Source organism: Lissotriton helveticus, chromosome 8 (genome assembly GCF_964261635.1).
Source record: "Lissotriton helveticus chromosome 8, aLisHel1.1, whole genome shotgun sequence".
Taxonomy (NCBI): domain Eukaryota; kingdom Metazoa; phylum Chordata; class Amphibia; order Caudata; family Salamandridae; genus Lissotriton; species Lissotriton helveticus.
The window spans coordinates 1,595,138,034-1,595,152,988 of NC_136069.1; the positions used below are offsets into that span (position 1 = coordinate 1,595,138,034).

General features: G+C 41.7%; 1 protein-coding gene across 1 annotated transcript in view; it reads left to right on the forward strand.

The window, feature by feature from the left end:
• Nucleotides 1-804: 804 nt before the first annotated feature.
• The window catches only part of LAMTOR1 (late endosomal/lysosomal adaptor, MAPK and MTOR activator 1), a 102,549-nt gene continuing 88,398 nt past the window's right edge, over nucleotides 805-14,955 (forward strand). The window contains exon 1 of the mRNA XM_078658628.1: nucleotides 805-1,024. Coding sequence (XP_078514754.1) covers nucleotides 983-1,024 — 42 coding nt within the window. The 5' untranslated portion in view covers nucleotides 805-982. The remainder of the gene's footprint in view (nucleotides 1,025-14,955) is intronic.

A 14,955-nucleotide genomic window follows, 5' to 3' on the forward strand; every position in this document is an offset into this window, starting at 1 on the left:
TATCAGCATTCTACAATAGCAATTTGCATATCTGCCAAGTTTCACAGGAATACGTGTGATGTGCTGCTCCAGTACAGTTGTTTTTATTGGAATTCCAGGACTTGTAGTCCTGTTTTATAATGGGGTACATAAAACCACAGGTGCCATAAACTTGAACTGGAGCAGAACAGCAGGCATAGGTCCTTGGAAACTTGGCAGGGCTGAATTTGCAACATTACCTTACAAGGAAAGTCATTACTTTCTAGACTATTGTTTTACACAATAGGAAGAGTCGCGTCTCCTTTAATAAACGGGGCACCACAGCCTAACGACGAAGAACACCACCCGTAACTGAAACCGGGCCACGCCGTTCCAGGCGTTCCTTTAATAATCTAAAAGCCAAGCTGTTGTAGCTATTGAAATGAAAGAAGGACAATAGGTGTACTACTGAAAAGCTGCCTTCTTCAGATCGCCTCATTGCAAATATAATATTTAAAGGGCAGCAAACTGGAAGTTACTTCCCAAAAACTGATCTGAGCAGTTAGCGGTATATTCTAGTGCATTATAAAAGTTTCGTACTCAGATCTGTATTACTGTTATATTAAAAGCACAATATATGAATTATGGTAGATTAGGTAGAAAAACAATTGTATATGTGTATTTTGAAACATGGTGTAAATTGTGATGAACCTCATAGAAGCGTGGGAAATCTAAACTTTATATCGTTGTGGTATATGTTATAGGACTTTTAAATAGAAGCAGCACCAGTTTAAGATGGCCGCCGCTGTGGCTGGCTCACCGCATAAGGGAGACCTCGCCAGCCGACGGCTGCTTCAGACCACAGCTGAGCGGTGCCGGAAGTTCCGCTGTTGGTTGTTGTCCCTGCAGCCGAGGCTTGTCATGTGATGTTGCCCGCCTGCTAGGGGCGCTGCTGAAGGACCTGAAGTGTGGTGCTGTAGAAGCTTGTGAGCGACCCCGGCCTAGGGGGACAGGCTGCCCCGCCATGGGGTGTTGCTACAGTAATGAGAACGAGGGAAACGCGCAGGTAAGGCTGGGCGACCAGGGGGTGCAGTGGAGCCAGGCTCTTAAAATGAGGTTCAGGTGACAGCTACAAACATGGCATAAAGTGGATACGAGTGTTGCCTGCAGTGTTTCATTTGATGCTAGGAGGAAGTGGACAAGGTGGGGCACAACGTGGTTGGCATGAGAGGAGAATTGTAAATAAAAGATGGGAGATGTTAGCAAGGTGCAGCGTGCAGGAGCATGTATTTGTCGCATTTATGTATCGCTTCTAATAATTGTCTCTAGTAGTTCCAGGAGTTTATTGTGGAGTTGCTAGTGGGTGGGCAAAATGTTTTCTAAATGGTTCAAGATTAGACAGGGAAGTCAATGGTAGGCAAGAGATAGTAGCATAGGGGAAGTACGTGATCCTATAAGTAAAGGAGGAAGAGAAGGGTCTCAATTTTATGCAGGAGGGGCGTGGCCACTAACTGGAGTCAAGGCTATGATGATCCAGGAGGAAGTGAGGGAGAAGTCGAAAAACCAGTGGTAAATTATATGGAGGAAGTGGGTGTCGACACAATAAGGAAGAAATGATCTAAGGAGTGGGAAAAAAGTCGCATTCAGAGAAGCACAGCTGTTGCATAGTAGTTACTGCACACCTAGACAGCATGGCCACAGGCATATTAGGTTATCAAACGCAGACTATTTTGCTGCCAACGTTAAAAATTTGGGGTTCGTAGGTGTTAAAAAAGTTATTCGTTATGGAAACATCTTTAGGCTGGTAAAAAATAAATTCATTTTAAACCATCGGCATTTTATCTAACAAGTCTTTTTACAGCTGGTAATTCATGTACATGAAAAGATTTCAACACTTTAAAGTCTATCTTCAGGCAATAGCTGCAGTGATTTTGTGTCTAATCCTTCATTAATTAACTGACATTACTGCCAACTTTGCATCTATTGAGACAATCCATGATAACCATCTTCCTTATTAGAAACATGCCGGCCTAGAATTCTATAAGGTAAAATCTTAATCACACTCCTAACCTGGAGTGTGATTAAGATTGGAGCAAAAAAGTGGGGGGTGAGTCTACAAAAAAGGTCACTTTCTGGGGTCACCCTCTCAAATAGCATACTTCAGCCATGCTCACAAAAGACGTTTACAGATATGCACTGATCTATTCTACACATATTAGTAAGGTAGAATAAGTAAAAGCGTGGGCAGTGTTTGGTCTATCTCTATTTTCTCACGTTCGACGTAATTGCCTGATCATAGGGACTAAAACAACCCTGTATCACTTATCATGTGGGCAGGTCACTGCATTCTGAGTGCCATACTACTTGAGGAATTCAAAACTCACAGTGAAGGAGGTGGGAACAGCAGACATATTGTATCTTTGTGTCACTATGGCGTACAGGATACTGTCCTTGAGCTCCCTCATTCCCTTTCTTAAATCTGTGAGTACAAAGTCGATTCCTTTAAGTGGGCAATTGAGCATGCTTCCAATTTGTTACACTGCATCGACCTTCTTTGGTTGCTTCTAGTTTCGCCATGCCTTTTGCTTCAGAGTAATTTTGCCCTTGGGACAAGACTGTAGTCCCAGGTTTTCACACTCCTTTGCCAGAGCTTTCATTAGTACACTGCTGTTTCACACTTGCCTTGCAAATTCCACACTATATTTGCAGTATGACTTCTAGTGCTGGTAAACAGTTTCACACTTGGGCCTTAGTTGAGCTGGTATTGTGGATCAGTTAGGCCATTATATGCATGTCTTAAGGTAGTGCAGAACATCTGTGCTATGCACAGTTACATTTTCACCTTCTTTGAATCATCCATCCAACATATTTGTATCACAGAGCTGTTTCTTGGATTATGTAGTGCTCTTATTTGTCTGCGTGTGTTTTTGGCAGGATTTGGATGTTTACTTCTCTTTCGTCCTAGCCTTCATAAAGGACACTGGTGTGCATGGTTGGGCAACAGTCATAATAACAATACATGCCAAGTATGCCCTTCCAGTGTGGTTCACTCATTGATTGAGGCTTAACTTTTTTTATTCACAAAACTAGTCCTGTCTAGCCAGAGGAAAATCTACCATTAACCAATGATATTGCAACAGCTCTTAGCTTACCTTCGTGTCAGTTATTGGCAGACCAGCCAATTTTGCATTCATAACAGATATTCAGAAGGTAAAAAACTATTTCAATAATTCAGCTAAAATGTAAAGAATGCTTTGAACGTATGCTAGGCCTTGCCTTTCGTTCAATAATTTATTCAGAAAAATATTTATCATTTGCAAATCACAAAGTAAACTTCTGATTTGTTTTGATCCAATTAAAATCTTTGTTTCCATCATTCTTCAGAATGACAAAATAAAGTGTTTTCTGAATCTCCAATATATCATGAAATATTTGTAAATTTCATTTAGAAGCTCTTTAAAATTTGTGTGTCAGAAAAAAACTGACATCCTACAGCCTTTCATTTCGCACACATGTCTCCCTGGCACGATTGTCGGGTAGTTCACATTAAAAAAAAACAAAAACTCTGAATTTGCAGTCCGAGAAAGAATAGTAAACCCCAATTTCCAGAATAAAATAAGCAGCAATTTATAAGAAGAACCAAGCTGACATTTGACCCCTTGTCTTTGAATGCATAGCAAATGTGACAAGATATAAACAAGATTTAAAGCTATATTTACTGCTCATTTACTTTCTGAACGAACAGTACAACTTTTCTTTGCCAGCTCCGCTCGTTCACCAGAACAGGCCTGTGTGCCATAAAAATAGCTTACCCTGATACAATCTGACTCGCCATAGTGAGTGGGCATGATTGTTTTTTGTGGCGTGTTGATATAGGGGTATGTGCTATTTGCAGGATGGAGGCAGCAGTGTTTAGCACATCGGAGACAAGCTGGCAGGTATTGACAAAGAGTAGAAGGAATGGCAGCCTGGCTCAGATGTAGTGTGCTAGCCATCGTCTACGCAAGTGGGTGCAATCTTAGTGCAGAGTCAGATTGCCACCAGAAAAATCGAATGGTGAGCTAGACCCAGTAGAAAAGGCTGGACAATGTTCTGGGGATGGACAACCCAGTTCATCTGGAGGCATATATCCATCAGACCCAGTCGGTTGTGGCTAGGGGGGTCAGCGTAGTGGTTTTCAGCCTCAGTGAGGCAGTCCAAGTGATGTAGCAGTGAAATAATTGAGAGGATTTCCCCCAGGTAATAAGAATTCCTTAACTCCAAGACGAAGACAAAAACATGGAGTCATTGTGAGTGAAAGATGTGCTGCAGTTAGGCCTAGACTACATGTCTTGAGAATCTTGCTGATGGCAGCGTAGGCTGCTCTTAGTAGTTCCCAGCTGGATCTTTGTGCACTGAACATTTATGATTAGCAGAGAGAATAATTTGGAGAGCCAGGGAGCCAAATGTAGAATTGTGAAAGAAAAAGGCTCTAAGTGAGTCTTGAGTTGCACAATCTTTATAAATGGGTAGGAATAAGCATTGAGTAAAGAGCTTCAAAAAGCTTAATGCTAGGAAGTAAAAGTTGTTGACTGGGCCAGATGACTGTAAATGTCTGGGAGGTGAGAGAGAGAGAGAGAGGCTGGGGTCTCGAATATCGTTCCCTCAGTGTGGGAGGCACATTTTAAGGCACTCTACACAAGTCCTGAGTTGGGGGCATATGTGTGCCAAGGTCGGGTCAAGTTGCCTAAAGTGGCTACGGTCCTTTGGACCTCTATGGCCCAGGACCTCCCGCACAAGCACCGACTGCCGGGGGTCTTGGGGCCCGGGGCTCTTCCCCCGTCAAAACCAGGATACCATGCCAGTCTCTGGGATTCTCACGACCCCCCGCACGAGCACAGACTGCCGGGGGCCTTGGGCCATGGATACCAGATAGAGCAGCTGGATGCCCACGAGAGGATTGCCACTAATAACCTGGACTCCATTTCCCTCAAGGAAGTTGAATCTGCAATTGAGAGACTGCTCCCGATAAAGCTCCAGGCCTTGACAAGCTCCCGGGGGACCTTTTTCGTTCCCAACCAAAAATCTGGGCTCCATACCTGGCGGTCTTGTTTAATGCGGTCCTACAGGGTTCCGCATTACCAGAGACCTGGCTAGGAGCCGAGATTGTTCCAATTTTTAAGAAGGGCTGCCCGCCCATCTAATTACAGACCAATCAGTTTACTGGATACTACCCAGAAACTGATGGGCTGAATTTTACTCGACAGATTACTGGGCTGGATGGAGGAGAACAAAACATTGACCACCCTCCAAGCCGGATTTAGATCAGGTGTCTCGACCATGGACCAGATCTTCCGGCTCCAGGTCCTATACTGGAAAACTGCAAGAGTAAAGGGTGGCAGCCTCTACCTTGTTTTTGTGGACCTGCGGGCCGCGTTCGATCTGGTACCTAGGGAGAGGCTCTGGACGGTGTTAGAGGAATTAGGTCTTCCGTCCTATTTATTGGAGGCCCTAATTAGATTTCATACAGGGAATTATGCACAGGTGAGGTGTGGGAGGAATGGGGAATTATCAGCTCGTTTCCCTGTAACCCGGGGCGTACGTCAAGGCTGCGTACTGGCCCCCACTCTTTTCAGCCTATACGTTAATGGTCTGATAGATCAACTCAAGGGTGTTAGGGATAATGATGCTCCGCGTCTGGCTACCGGTAGGGTGCCCGCTCTGATGGTCGCGGACGACACTTTGTTGTTGTCGCGGACATCATTGGGCATCCAGCGGGTCCTGGACAGGTTTGTGACCTTTTGTGCCTCGCGGGGATTGGAGGTTAACTTGGAGAAAACCAAGTTTATGATTTTCAATCCCCCGAGGCATACCCGTCCAAATCCCGCACTGAATGGAACTCCATTAGAACGAGTTAAGACTTTTATCTACCTGGGGGTCACGTTGACCGAGCAGTTTGTATGGGACCATCAAGTTTCTAAATCTTCCCTGAGACTGGCGCAGATTATGGGAGGCATAGGCAGATTTTATAGAGCCTCAATATTCAAACCAGTTGCCCCTGTCCTCGAGATTTATAAAACACTGGTCAGGTCTGCAGCCTTTTATGCTGCAGAACTTTGGGGACACACGAACATACATAACTTACTGAAGGTAGAACAGGCCTTCATGCGCAATCTGGTTGGCCTTCCCCAAAGCACGCCTCTTATACCACTATGGTTAGATATGGGCTTGGAACCCATTAACGAACTGGCAGCTTCACGACCTCTGCTCTACTGGAGAAGGCTCTGGTCTGTGCCAGGGCTTGCATCCTTTAGAGCAGAATTCATTGCAATTTGGGGGCAGCTAAAGAACAAGAACATACCCTGGTTGGTTCATGTAAAGGCTCTCCTCTATCAAATTGGTTTGCCCCAACTGTGGGACACACCAGAGGACAGCTGCGTGAGGACGCAAAGGTCTGTGTTAGTGGCGGCTGTAAGGTCTCATAACCTTAAAATACTGTATTGCTCGACTTCCTTGGGTAGCCTGTCTAATGAGTTCCTACTGATGAAAATTGAACCCAAGACGGAGGTATTCCTGGATTTAGTGCAGCCCCCACTTGCAAGAAAATTATACACCCAACTGAGGCACGGCTCTATACCGATTGGGGCATTGACATCCAAATGGGCAAAGTCGATGGAGGGCAACTGTCCTGCTTGTAATTACTGTAGGGAAGACATTGTACATATTTTCTTTTTCTGCCCGGCATATAGTGAAATTCGGAAATGTTGGATTATCCCATTGTGTAAAAACTTGGGTTTTAGACAATGTGCACAAGCTTGCAGAGTTTTAACATACGGTACTGCCCCTCTCATTGTCTTCGCTGTCTCCCGATTTTTACATGGCATGTGGCAGAGAAGAACTGTTTTTATTAACAAAAAGTAATGGCCCCTTGCTTTTTTTTATCTCATCTTAGATAACTCCATGTTTAATAACTTTTTAAATTGTCAGTATTTATGGTTTTATTTCTGTGCTTGTACATATTTTATTGCACTTTTATGGTCATCGACCGAAATAAAGTTATCAAATGAAGTGACGGTAAGTGGCCCCTCTCCTATCCCTGTAAATTAGTTGTTTGCATCTGGCAGTTAAGTGTTTGAAAGTTGATGCTAAAATTTCATATTTGACTACCTTTGCAGCTCATCATTTTTTGCATCTGTCAAATAGTCAAAATGAGGCTGCTCATTATACTTTCTGATGTAAAAATACAGTCTCTGTCATTGGATATTGAATTTACAAATGTCTACATCATCTGGCAAATAATTAACTTGAGTGTCTAAATAACTTGAAAACAACCATAGCCCCCCCCAACCATTAGAATGGATAGAAGAAATGATAATCACTCTTAGATCAATAGATTCATAGCTACCCTTAATTTAACAACCCTTTCAAATAGGTTAAACAACTTACACAGCAGCAGGGCATTATTTTTACCCTATCAAATAACTCTGCAAAAGCACAAAGGTGAGGATTTAGTCAGCTAGGCATTTCCCTTGTCTTAAATAAACTGAAAAATTGCAGTTGTCAAATCTGATTAGCTTGATCCGAATACTACAGTTATTGCATTTTATTAGTAGATGGTCCTTGTATTGTAACATGTTCCATTTCGGATACCACAATGACAAAAAAGGTAATGCTTTGAAAAATACAGTTGTTCAGCGAAACTGTTTTAGGTTGAAGCTTGTCAAGAAGTAGTTGAAGTGCTTCTGAAGGCAAAAAAAATCAGAAATACACTCTTAAACAAAGAAAACAGTCTAGGATTAAATAGCAGAAAAGTCCAACCATGTAAAGTTTTGTGTGTTACTATAGGAAGATTTGTGACCCAAAATCATTACTCTGGAAGGTTGATTTTGATCCATAGTCTCTAGAGTTAGATGATTTACTGACCTGCCTCAAAACCTTTTTAACAATTTAAACTACTGGCCAAAAGGGCTGCGGTTTCCTGTATTCTGTGTAAATCCAGGTTGGTAGGCAGACTTATTATTTGTTATCAGTGAATCTGTAGTATATGGTTTGTGAGGCCCCTAGGGCATAACGTATACTGTGCAACTTATCGTATAGTAATTGAGTTACTTTTATTGTACTTTTACCTCTGACCTCAGAGTGCAGGTGGGTTGTGTTAGAATAAATACATATATATTTGATATATACCTTGTGTGGTGTCCTTTCATTTGGTACTCAAGGAATTATAATTGGTAAAACAACTTGCTTAATACGCTCTCTGAAGTCTTAGCCTCATGACTGCTGGTCCATGCTACCACTAGGATAGCTTTCTATAAGGTTGACTTTACAACCACCATCAATAAGGGTCGATTAGACTGGTGCAAGGTGCCCACTAGAACTAGTGGACATCATATGCCAGGCTAACTTCTCACAGGCAGGCTTTTCTTATTCTCATCTTCAGGGTTCTGTAGAGTGGAGCGTTGATGCCCTCAGGTCAAAGTGAATTATTAGCCATGGTCGTCATCTAGACTCTAGAGGGTCACACGTGGATGAGTGCTAGCAGTCCATTCCTTAACTTTTACTTCTTTTCATATGCTTTCTACTTGTATTCAAAGGGGTAATTTCATTTTCAGTAAGACATCTTCACATCCCTCTGCCACTGCCTCAAAGGGTGCCATTACCATATCGGACCATGCTTTAGTGTTTACATGGGTGGCACTAGACCCAAAGAATAAACCACCAGTGTTTGAAAATTACATTTATGCCTACCTAAAAACCTAGTTGACAGAAGGGAAATGGGTCATTGTAGGTTTAGAATGTTAAACTCACAAGAAGTTTTGAAACTGCAACCTCTGTGATAGATGAACTGCTTAAATTCTCTAAATACCATAATCTTAGAAGTACATACGAAAAGCTGATAACGTTCATATATAATTTAAGAGAAGAACATAAACTAAAAGGTTAGTTGTCTGGAAAAACCAAAGAATGGAACTAGGCATATACCACAGTGCTAAAAAGAAAGTAGGTACATCTGTGCAAAAAGAAACCTAGTTGATTTTAACAGCTTTACCAAGATTAATTGACTCAACCACCAGGCTGCTTAAACCCATCATACCGCTGCCTTATGCCTTAATACTGTCAGAGCATCCCAAAGTTAGTAGTTACAAAGCTGTATATAATACAATCAAGTTGTTGGGCATCAGATCAAAAATCCCCACAGAGAGAGATGCTCACGTTATTACCTTAATTTCCTTTGATGGTGTACTGGACTCTCTGATGAAGGTATGGCTTTTCTCGATGCATGTGCCAGACAGGCAACTGAGTACTCCTCTTAAAGACTGATTGCTACAGTAGTGATGGTATAATCCCCGAGCTCTTTGTTGCAGGGATGTATGTGCTTTGGCTATCATCATGATAGTGTCCATCAAGGTGGATACATCCAAGATGTGGAGGGAGTCTTTGATCGGGGAGAACTGGGGATTTGCAGCTGAGACTAGTTGAGGGGACATAGTTTAGACCTAGTTTCTATTGGCTGATAATAGCAAGCTGTGGACATCGAGTGGGTAGGGTATGAATTAATGACTTGATTGTAAAAGCTGTTCCTTCTGCCCCCAATGATCATGCATTTTTTGAATGAAAATGTTACTGAAATATTTTTATATGAAAATGCACACACCAACCAGAATGATAGGTGCGGTTAAGAAAATTAAACTCAAATGTAGCTTTACTGATAGGCAAATAGAGCCCAAAAAGAATTGCAGATTAACCAGAAAATATGTATATTTTAAGACCCAAAACTACATTTGAGAGTAGTGCTGTACTGTTAGGTTAGTCATCACCTGACATGAAAGGTATGCAGACAAACAAGAACTATTGCAGTGATACAGGTAACCTAATAATGAAAAATGCACAAGGTAAAAAAAATCACAAAACATGTTTGTATTTCACATGCATTAATCCGGTCAAAGATATTTTCAACATCTTGTGCATTTCATAAACAAACTAAATGTGTTTTAACAACCAAAGTCTTGTAAAAATATAAAATACTCAAAGTCCAACGGATTTATTTCAAAATATATAAAAAACGACCTAAAACAAATGCTCTTTCTTTCAAAGGCTAACTCTCTGCAGCATTTCTTTTTAAAAGCCTCTCTATTGAAATGGATAGGAGTGTCGTACTTATGGAGATTAGGGTGTTATCAAATCACCTTAAGGTTTTGCTTTGATTTTGCAGACTAGTCGTGATATTTTTTTTAGTAAAGTGCATAGAACATTTAGTCTTTTTTTTTTGAAAATGCTCTTATTTATTCGTAAATGTTTCTATCAATTTTGCAGGGACACTTCCAAATTTATTAAAATCACACAAAATAATAAACTGTGCTTACAGTATCTGTGATCTAGTATTAAGTTAAATTTCATAGCATGTTTGTAGTATTTTTACGGTTTCTTCTTTAGTCTGGCAACGGTGTTGCTCGCTGTCCTATATTAAACTTTTCTGTGAGATATGCGGTTTGTCAGTTTAGGAGAGAAGGCTATTTGAATGGTTACATTAAGTCCATCCAAGCCCTGTTCAGTAGCAGGAATTGGGTTTGTTTTTTGTTCCGTTGTGCAATTACATTTCTCGTGACTGACTTCCTTTTTGTTAGAACGTTTATCTTAGTGAATCGGATTGCTCAACACTGCCAGCCAGTAGTAATATACAAAGCACTGGATTCACAGTCTTATGGGTTCTCTTTAACCACTCAAACAAGTATTTATTTCTTCTGCTTTTAGGCCCAGTTCCACAATTTTTGACTTGCTGACTTTAGGGCCAGGTTACTAGTTGCACAAACAAAGTCCATTCAGGCATTCATTTGCCGTCTCTCACTTAAACTATTTAATTTGTAGGTAAATTGGTCAAAAATGGGAAAACATTATAAAGAGCTGTTGGACGCAAAATGTTTTTTAGATTATTCTACTCCTTTTCACTTCAATCATGGCATAGTCAAAGGTTCACATGATAAACCTACAAGTTTTGCTTAGAACCTGCAATCAATTTGGATTCTGCTTCAGCTAGCACCTTTGCTTAAACAAGAACCATGATTATTTTAATGAACTTATTCCGCTGTGTAGCCTGCTTTCACGGAGTGAGAGAGGGACAACTCTGTTGCAGGTTCCTTCACGTCAGTTATATTTGAGTATATTTGGTAATCCAGCAGAGGTGTTACCAAAGATGATGTAAATTGAGGAGTTCAGAACATTGTCTGGGCGGCGCAGCAACCTACACACATCCCTGTTATACCTGGCTCCTGGCTGTAGCACAGACAATTTAACGAAGATGCCTTTGAGTTTAGCGCTGGATTTGTTGAGATTCCTCGGCATAATACTAGACTTTACTTTTTCGAAAGTGTTCAAATAATGTAAATGTGCTTTGAAGAAAAGCTTATTGGGTCGTTATGATTTAGTCCGAGTTCCCATTATCTTCACTGGGCAAAGTAGGGGAAGCTTACATGACTGTATTTCATGTACTTGCACTATGGCCTCACTGTTCTATTGTGTGCTACCATGCGAAGTCAGTGGGTTCTAGAGGACCAATCGAAAGGTTGCATTAGGGGTGAGGTTCCCTGATCAGTGGCTGCAATGTTCATATGTTACTTAATATGGCAGTAGCAGTGTGTCTCCATACTAGATCATCTTCCAAATCTTTAGCAAGGGTGATGTATGTGTTTTCATGTACAGAAACTACTGATGAGGAGAACAGACCTCATTTTTTTTTCTTAACATATAGTTTATTTTGAACAATTAACTGTGTACTTAAATGAACAAAAGCACATCGGCAAAGTTCAGAACATGGTAGGAGGTAGTCAGGAAAGACTTAACACTGGGATCTTGCACAATTGGTGATCCAACACAAACCAGCCGTTGTAATGCTATTCAAATTTGTATTATCAAACAACACAAGCAAACCATATGAACTGTCCCACATAAAAACAGAACCCCCCCCCCCCAAAATACAAAAACACAACCATGTACATTAATACAGTACCAAACAGAAGAACAAGGGTTTCCAACACCAAAAAACAAACAACTTCCCTTTGATTTACATAAAGAGCTCACAACAATTTATCCATTCAAAGGATTGAATATTTAAGTTAATTTGGTATTGTCAACGATGTTTTGACTCCCTGTAGAATATGGGGTCTCGTCAGGACAAAAAAGAGTGAGGGACACCTAGTGAGGGAAACATAAAAGAATACTTAGTGTCACCACCTCAGAATATGGGCGAAGGTGTAGTATAGGGCACATGAATAAGCATAACTGATTGAGTCAGGACACAGCCCAAAGGGCCAATCGCCAGAAAGTGCAAGAGTAATAAACCTACTTTATAGATTTGGCACACTCAATCAACTACCCATGGGTGGAAAATCAAATGGATCCCTCTATCTTAAACATAAGGTTGGGCTCAGCATTTTCAGCTGTATATTGCCTCACTTTATGAATCCAAACGAATTCCCTTTGACTTAATATCAGCTTGATGAGTTGGATAGGACTCCAGTGCCAGCATTACAGCAGCTACCCCACTCAGAGTGCATTTCTTGGCGCTATATGGATGCCCCAGCAAATGCAAATCTAGGCTACAATAGTACAGACCGCAGGCAACGCTGCTAGGGGCAATGTGACCTGGCCATTGTTAGTCATTGTAGGGGCCGAGGCTGGAGACTGCAACCATGTCTAGCCTGATCTGTTGTCGTAATGCTAGATCAAGGACTGGGTTTTGTACATTTGCGTCAACCGAAGTGGCAAAATCCCACTCTACTCTATGCCAATGCACTCCACTCCATTGTACACCACTGCGCTCTTTACCACTGCACTTTATTGCACTCCAGTCTGGGCCACTCCATTCTGCACAACTCCACTCTATGCTAATTAACTTTACCCTGCACCACTTCACTCTACGCCCCTAAACTCTACTCTATGCCACTCCACTCTGCGCCACTCCACTCTCCTATGCAACACTCTAGTCTACGCCACTGCATTGTATGCCGCTGAATTCTATGCCCCTGTACTGTATGTCACTTTACTCTGCTCTTACATAGACAAGACCTACTGGCTTTGCCAGTGCTTGATTTATGTAGCCTCCGAAGAGCGAATACTTTGTATTTATTGGTGTGCTTCTATATAGCAGCAATTCGAACCCATTGGGCTCTGGCTCTCTTATCAATGGCCTCCCCGTGTGTAAGGACATGGGCTACTAACTGGGTGCTTCTCGTAATGCTTGAGTGCGTCACTTTTCGCCCGAGTGACTGGTGTTCTGTCCTTGGTGAAAAAAAGAACTTTAAGAGATTAAATGGTATTCCTGTCACAAAATGTTGTTCCTGGCCTTCCACAGTCTCCATGGAATTTAAAGGCCTTAAAAAAGATGCTCATCTTCAGAACTGTTTATCGCCTTCTGTGCTCAATATGTCCTTACAGTTCCACTTAACTGCATTGCAAATATTTACCTGGAGCGATTAATGAATCCAAATGCCATCCGTGGTGTTTTCCCAGCACTAGGTACACATGGCCTCTAGCACACAGGAGGTGTTTGCGGAGCTGGAGTGGCTTACGTGCCTGGCAGACTAGGACCTGAGTGGCATTCCCAAAACTCTGTATTGTCTCCATTGGGGAAAAGTAAGGAGCAGAGTAGCCTAGAATTTGCATTTTGTAAGCTGCATTGATATAATTGTGGTTATTCTGTGATAATGACAATAATTCTTCTGTGAAAAAGACTGATCTGTTTTAATGATTGCCTTGTATATGCCTCTGTTTCCATTTACCAAGAAAGCAATTTTCCTCTTAACTGCGCATTTGCCTTGAAAATCTTATCAAAGATGTCTAAAAAGAGAAGTATTTGTGAAGCCATGTTCACCATGGGCTACCAAATGGCTATCTTCTGCCACGTGTTGTCAGTTCACCTTTAATGTGTCTATTAAATCACCATGTTGCTGCATATGAAATCTCAGATAAACACGAGAAGCACTTAAAACCGCACTTACCAAATTCCTCAATGTTTCGGCGTCCATAGCACCTCATTGAATTATTTTCAGGGATGCTTTAGAACTGAATGCTGATATGTACAATGTGGTCAAAGAGTTGGTATCTGGATTTGATTTGCGGAGTTGGAATGGCCACATTTCATGCTCTCCTCTTATTTGGACAGCACTCTGCAAGCTGTGTACCTACAGGTGTTACTGTTGCAAAACCAGCAATGTATGGCATATCCTGCCGTATCAGGCATGAAGGCGGAGCAGCTGGGCCTAAAATCCCTGTGACTTGAAAGCTGAGATATGTATATTGTGACGACAGGCGTATATTCATATTGAGCTTGTCACCTAATACGTGCACGCTCTGGATGAATGTTCAGTTGAAGAAGGGCTTCTCTTCCACTTTAAATGGGAGGTGATATCCGAGAGGTGGTGCTATTTATGTTTGGCCACACGTTGAGGTATGTGTTGGATTCCTTTATCCTTGGCTGCCCTTCATTTGGGAGTGCTTTTTATTTCACAGAGACTCCACAGCGCACAGAGGTGACCCCTGCTTAAAACACTGGTTAGTGCCCGTTGATAGTAGGACATGTGGGGACGGAAAGTAAAGGTTCAGAACCTGGTATCTGAAGATTGAGGCATGTCATATAGATCTTAAAATAGCATGGTCTATTTAGACTCCCTCAGTTGGATGTTTGTTCAATGTATTCCCTTCCCATATCAGTTAAAAAATGTTTTCTAGTGTTAACTTCCTAACCCCTTCATCCTCCATTCTAGAGATCGAGGTAGCCTTCTTTGGGCATCTTGTGCTTCTGGTTCTCTTCAGGAGTTTGAATGTCCCTAACGTACCCAATTCCTGCATTTGCTCTAGTGTACTCCTACTCAAATTAATCAACTGGCTTAAAAAATTGTAGTTTAAGCCACTTATCTTGGTATGACATCTCTAGGATATCGCTGATCAGCATTTATTCTTGAACAGTTGTGGCCTAAATGCTTTTGTGTACAGCTGTGATGGGGAGTCGGGACAGAGCCCTCC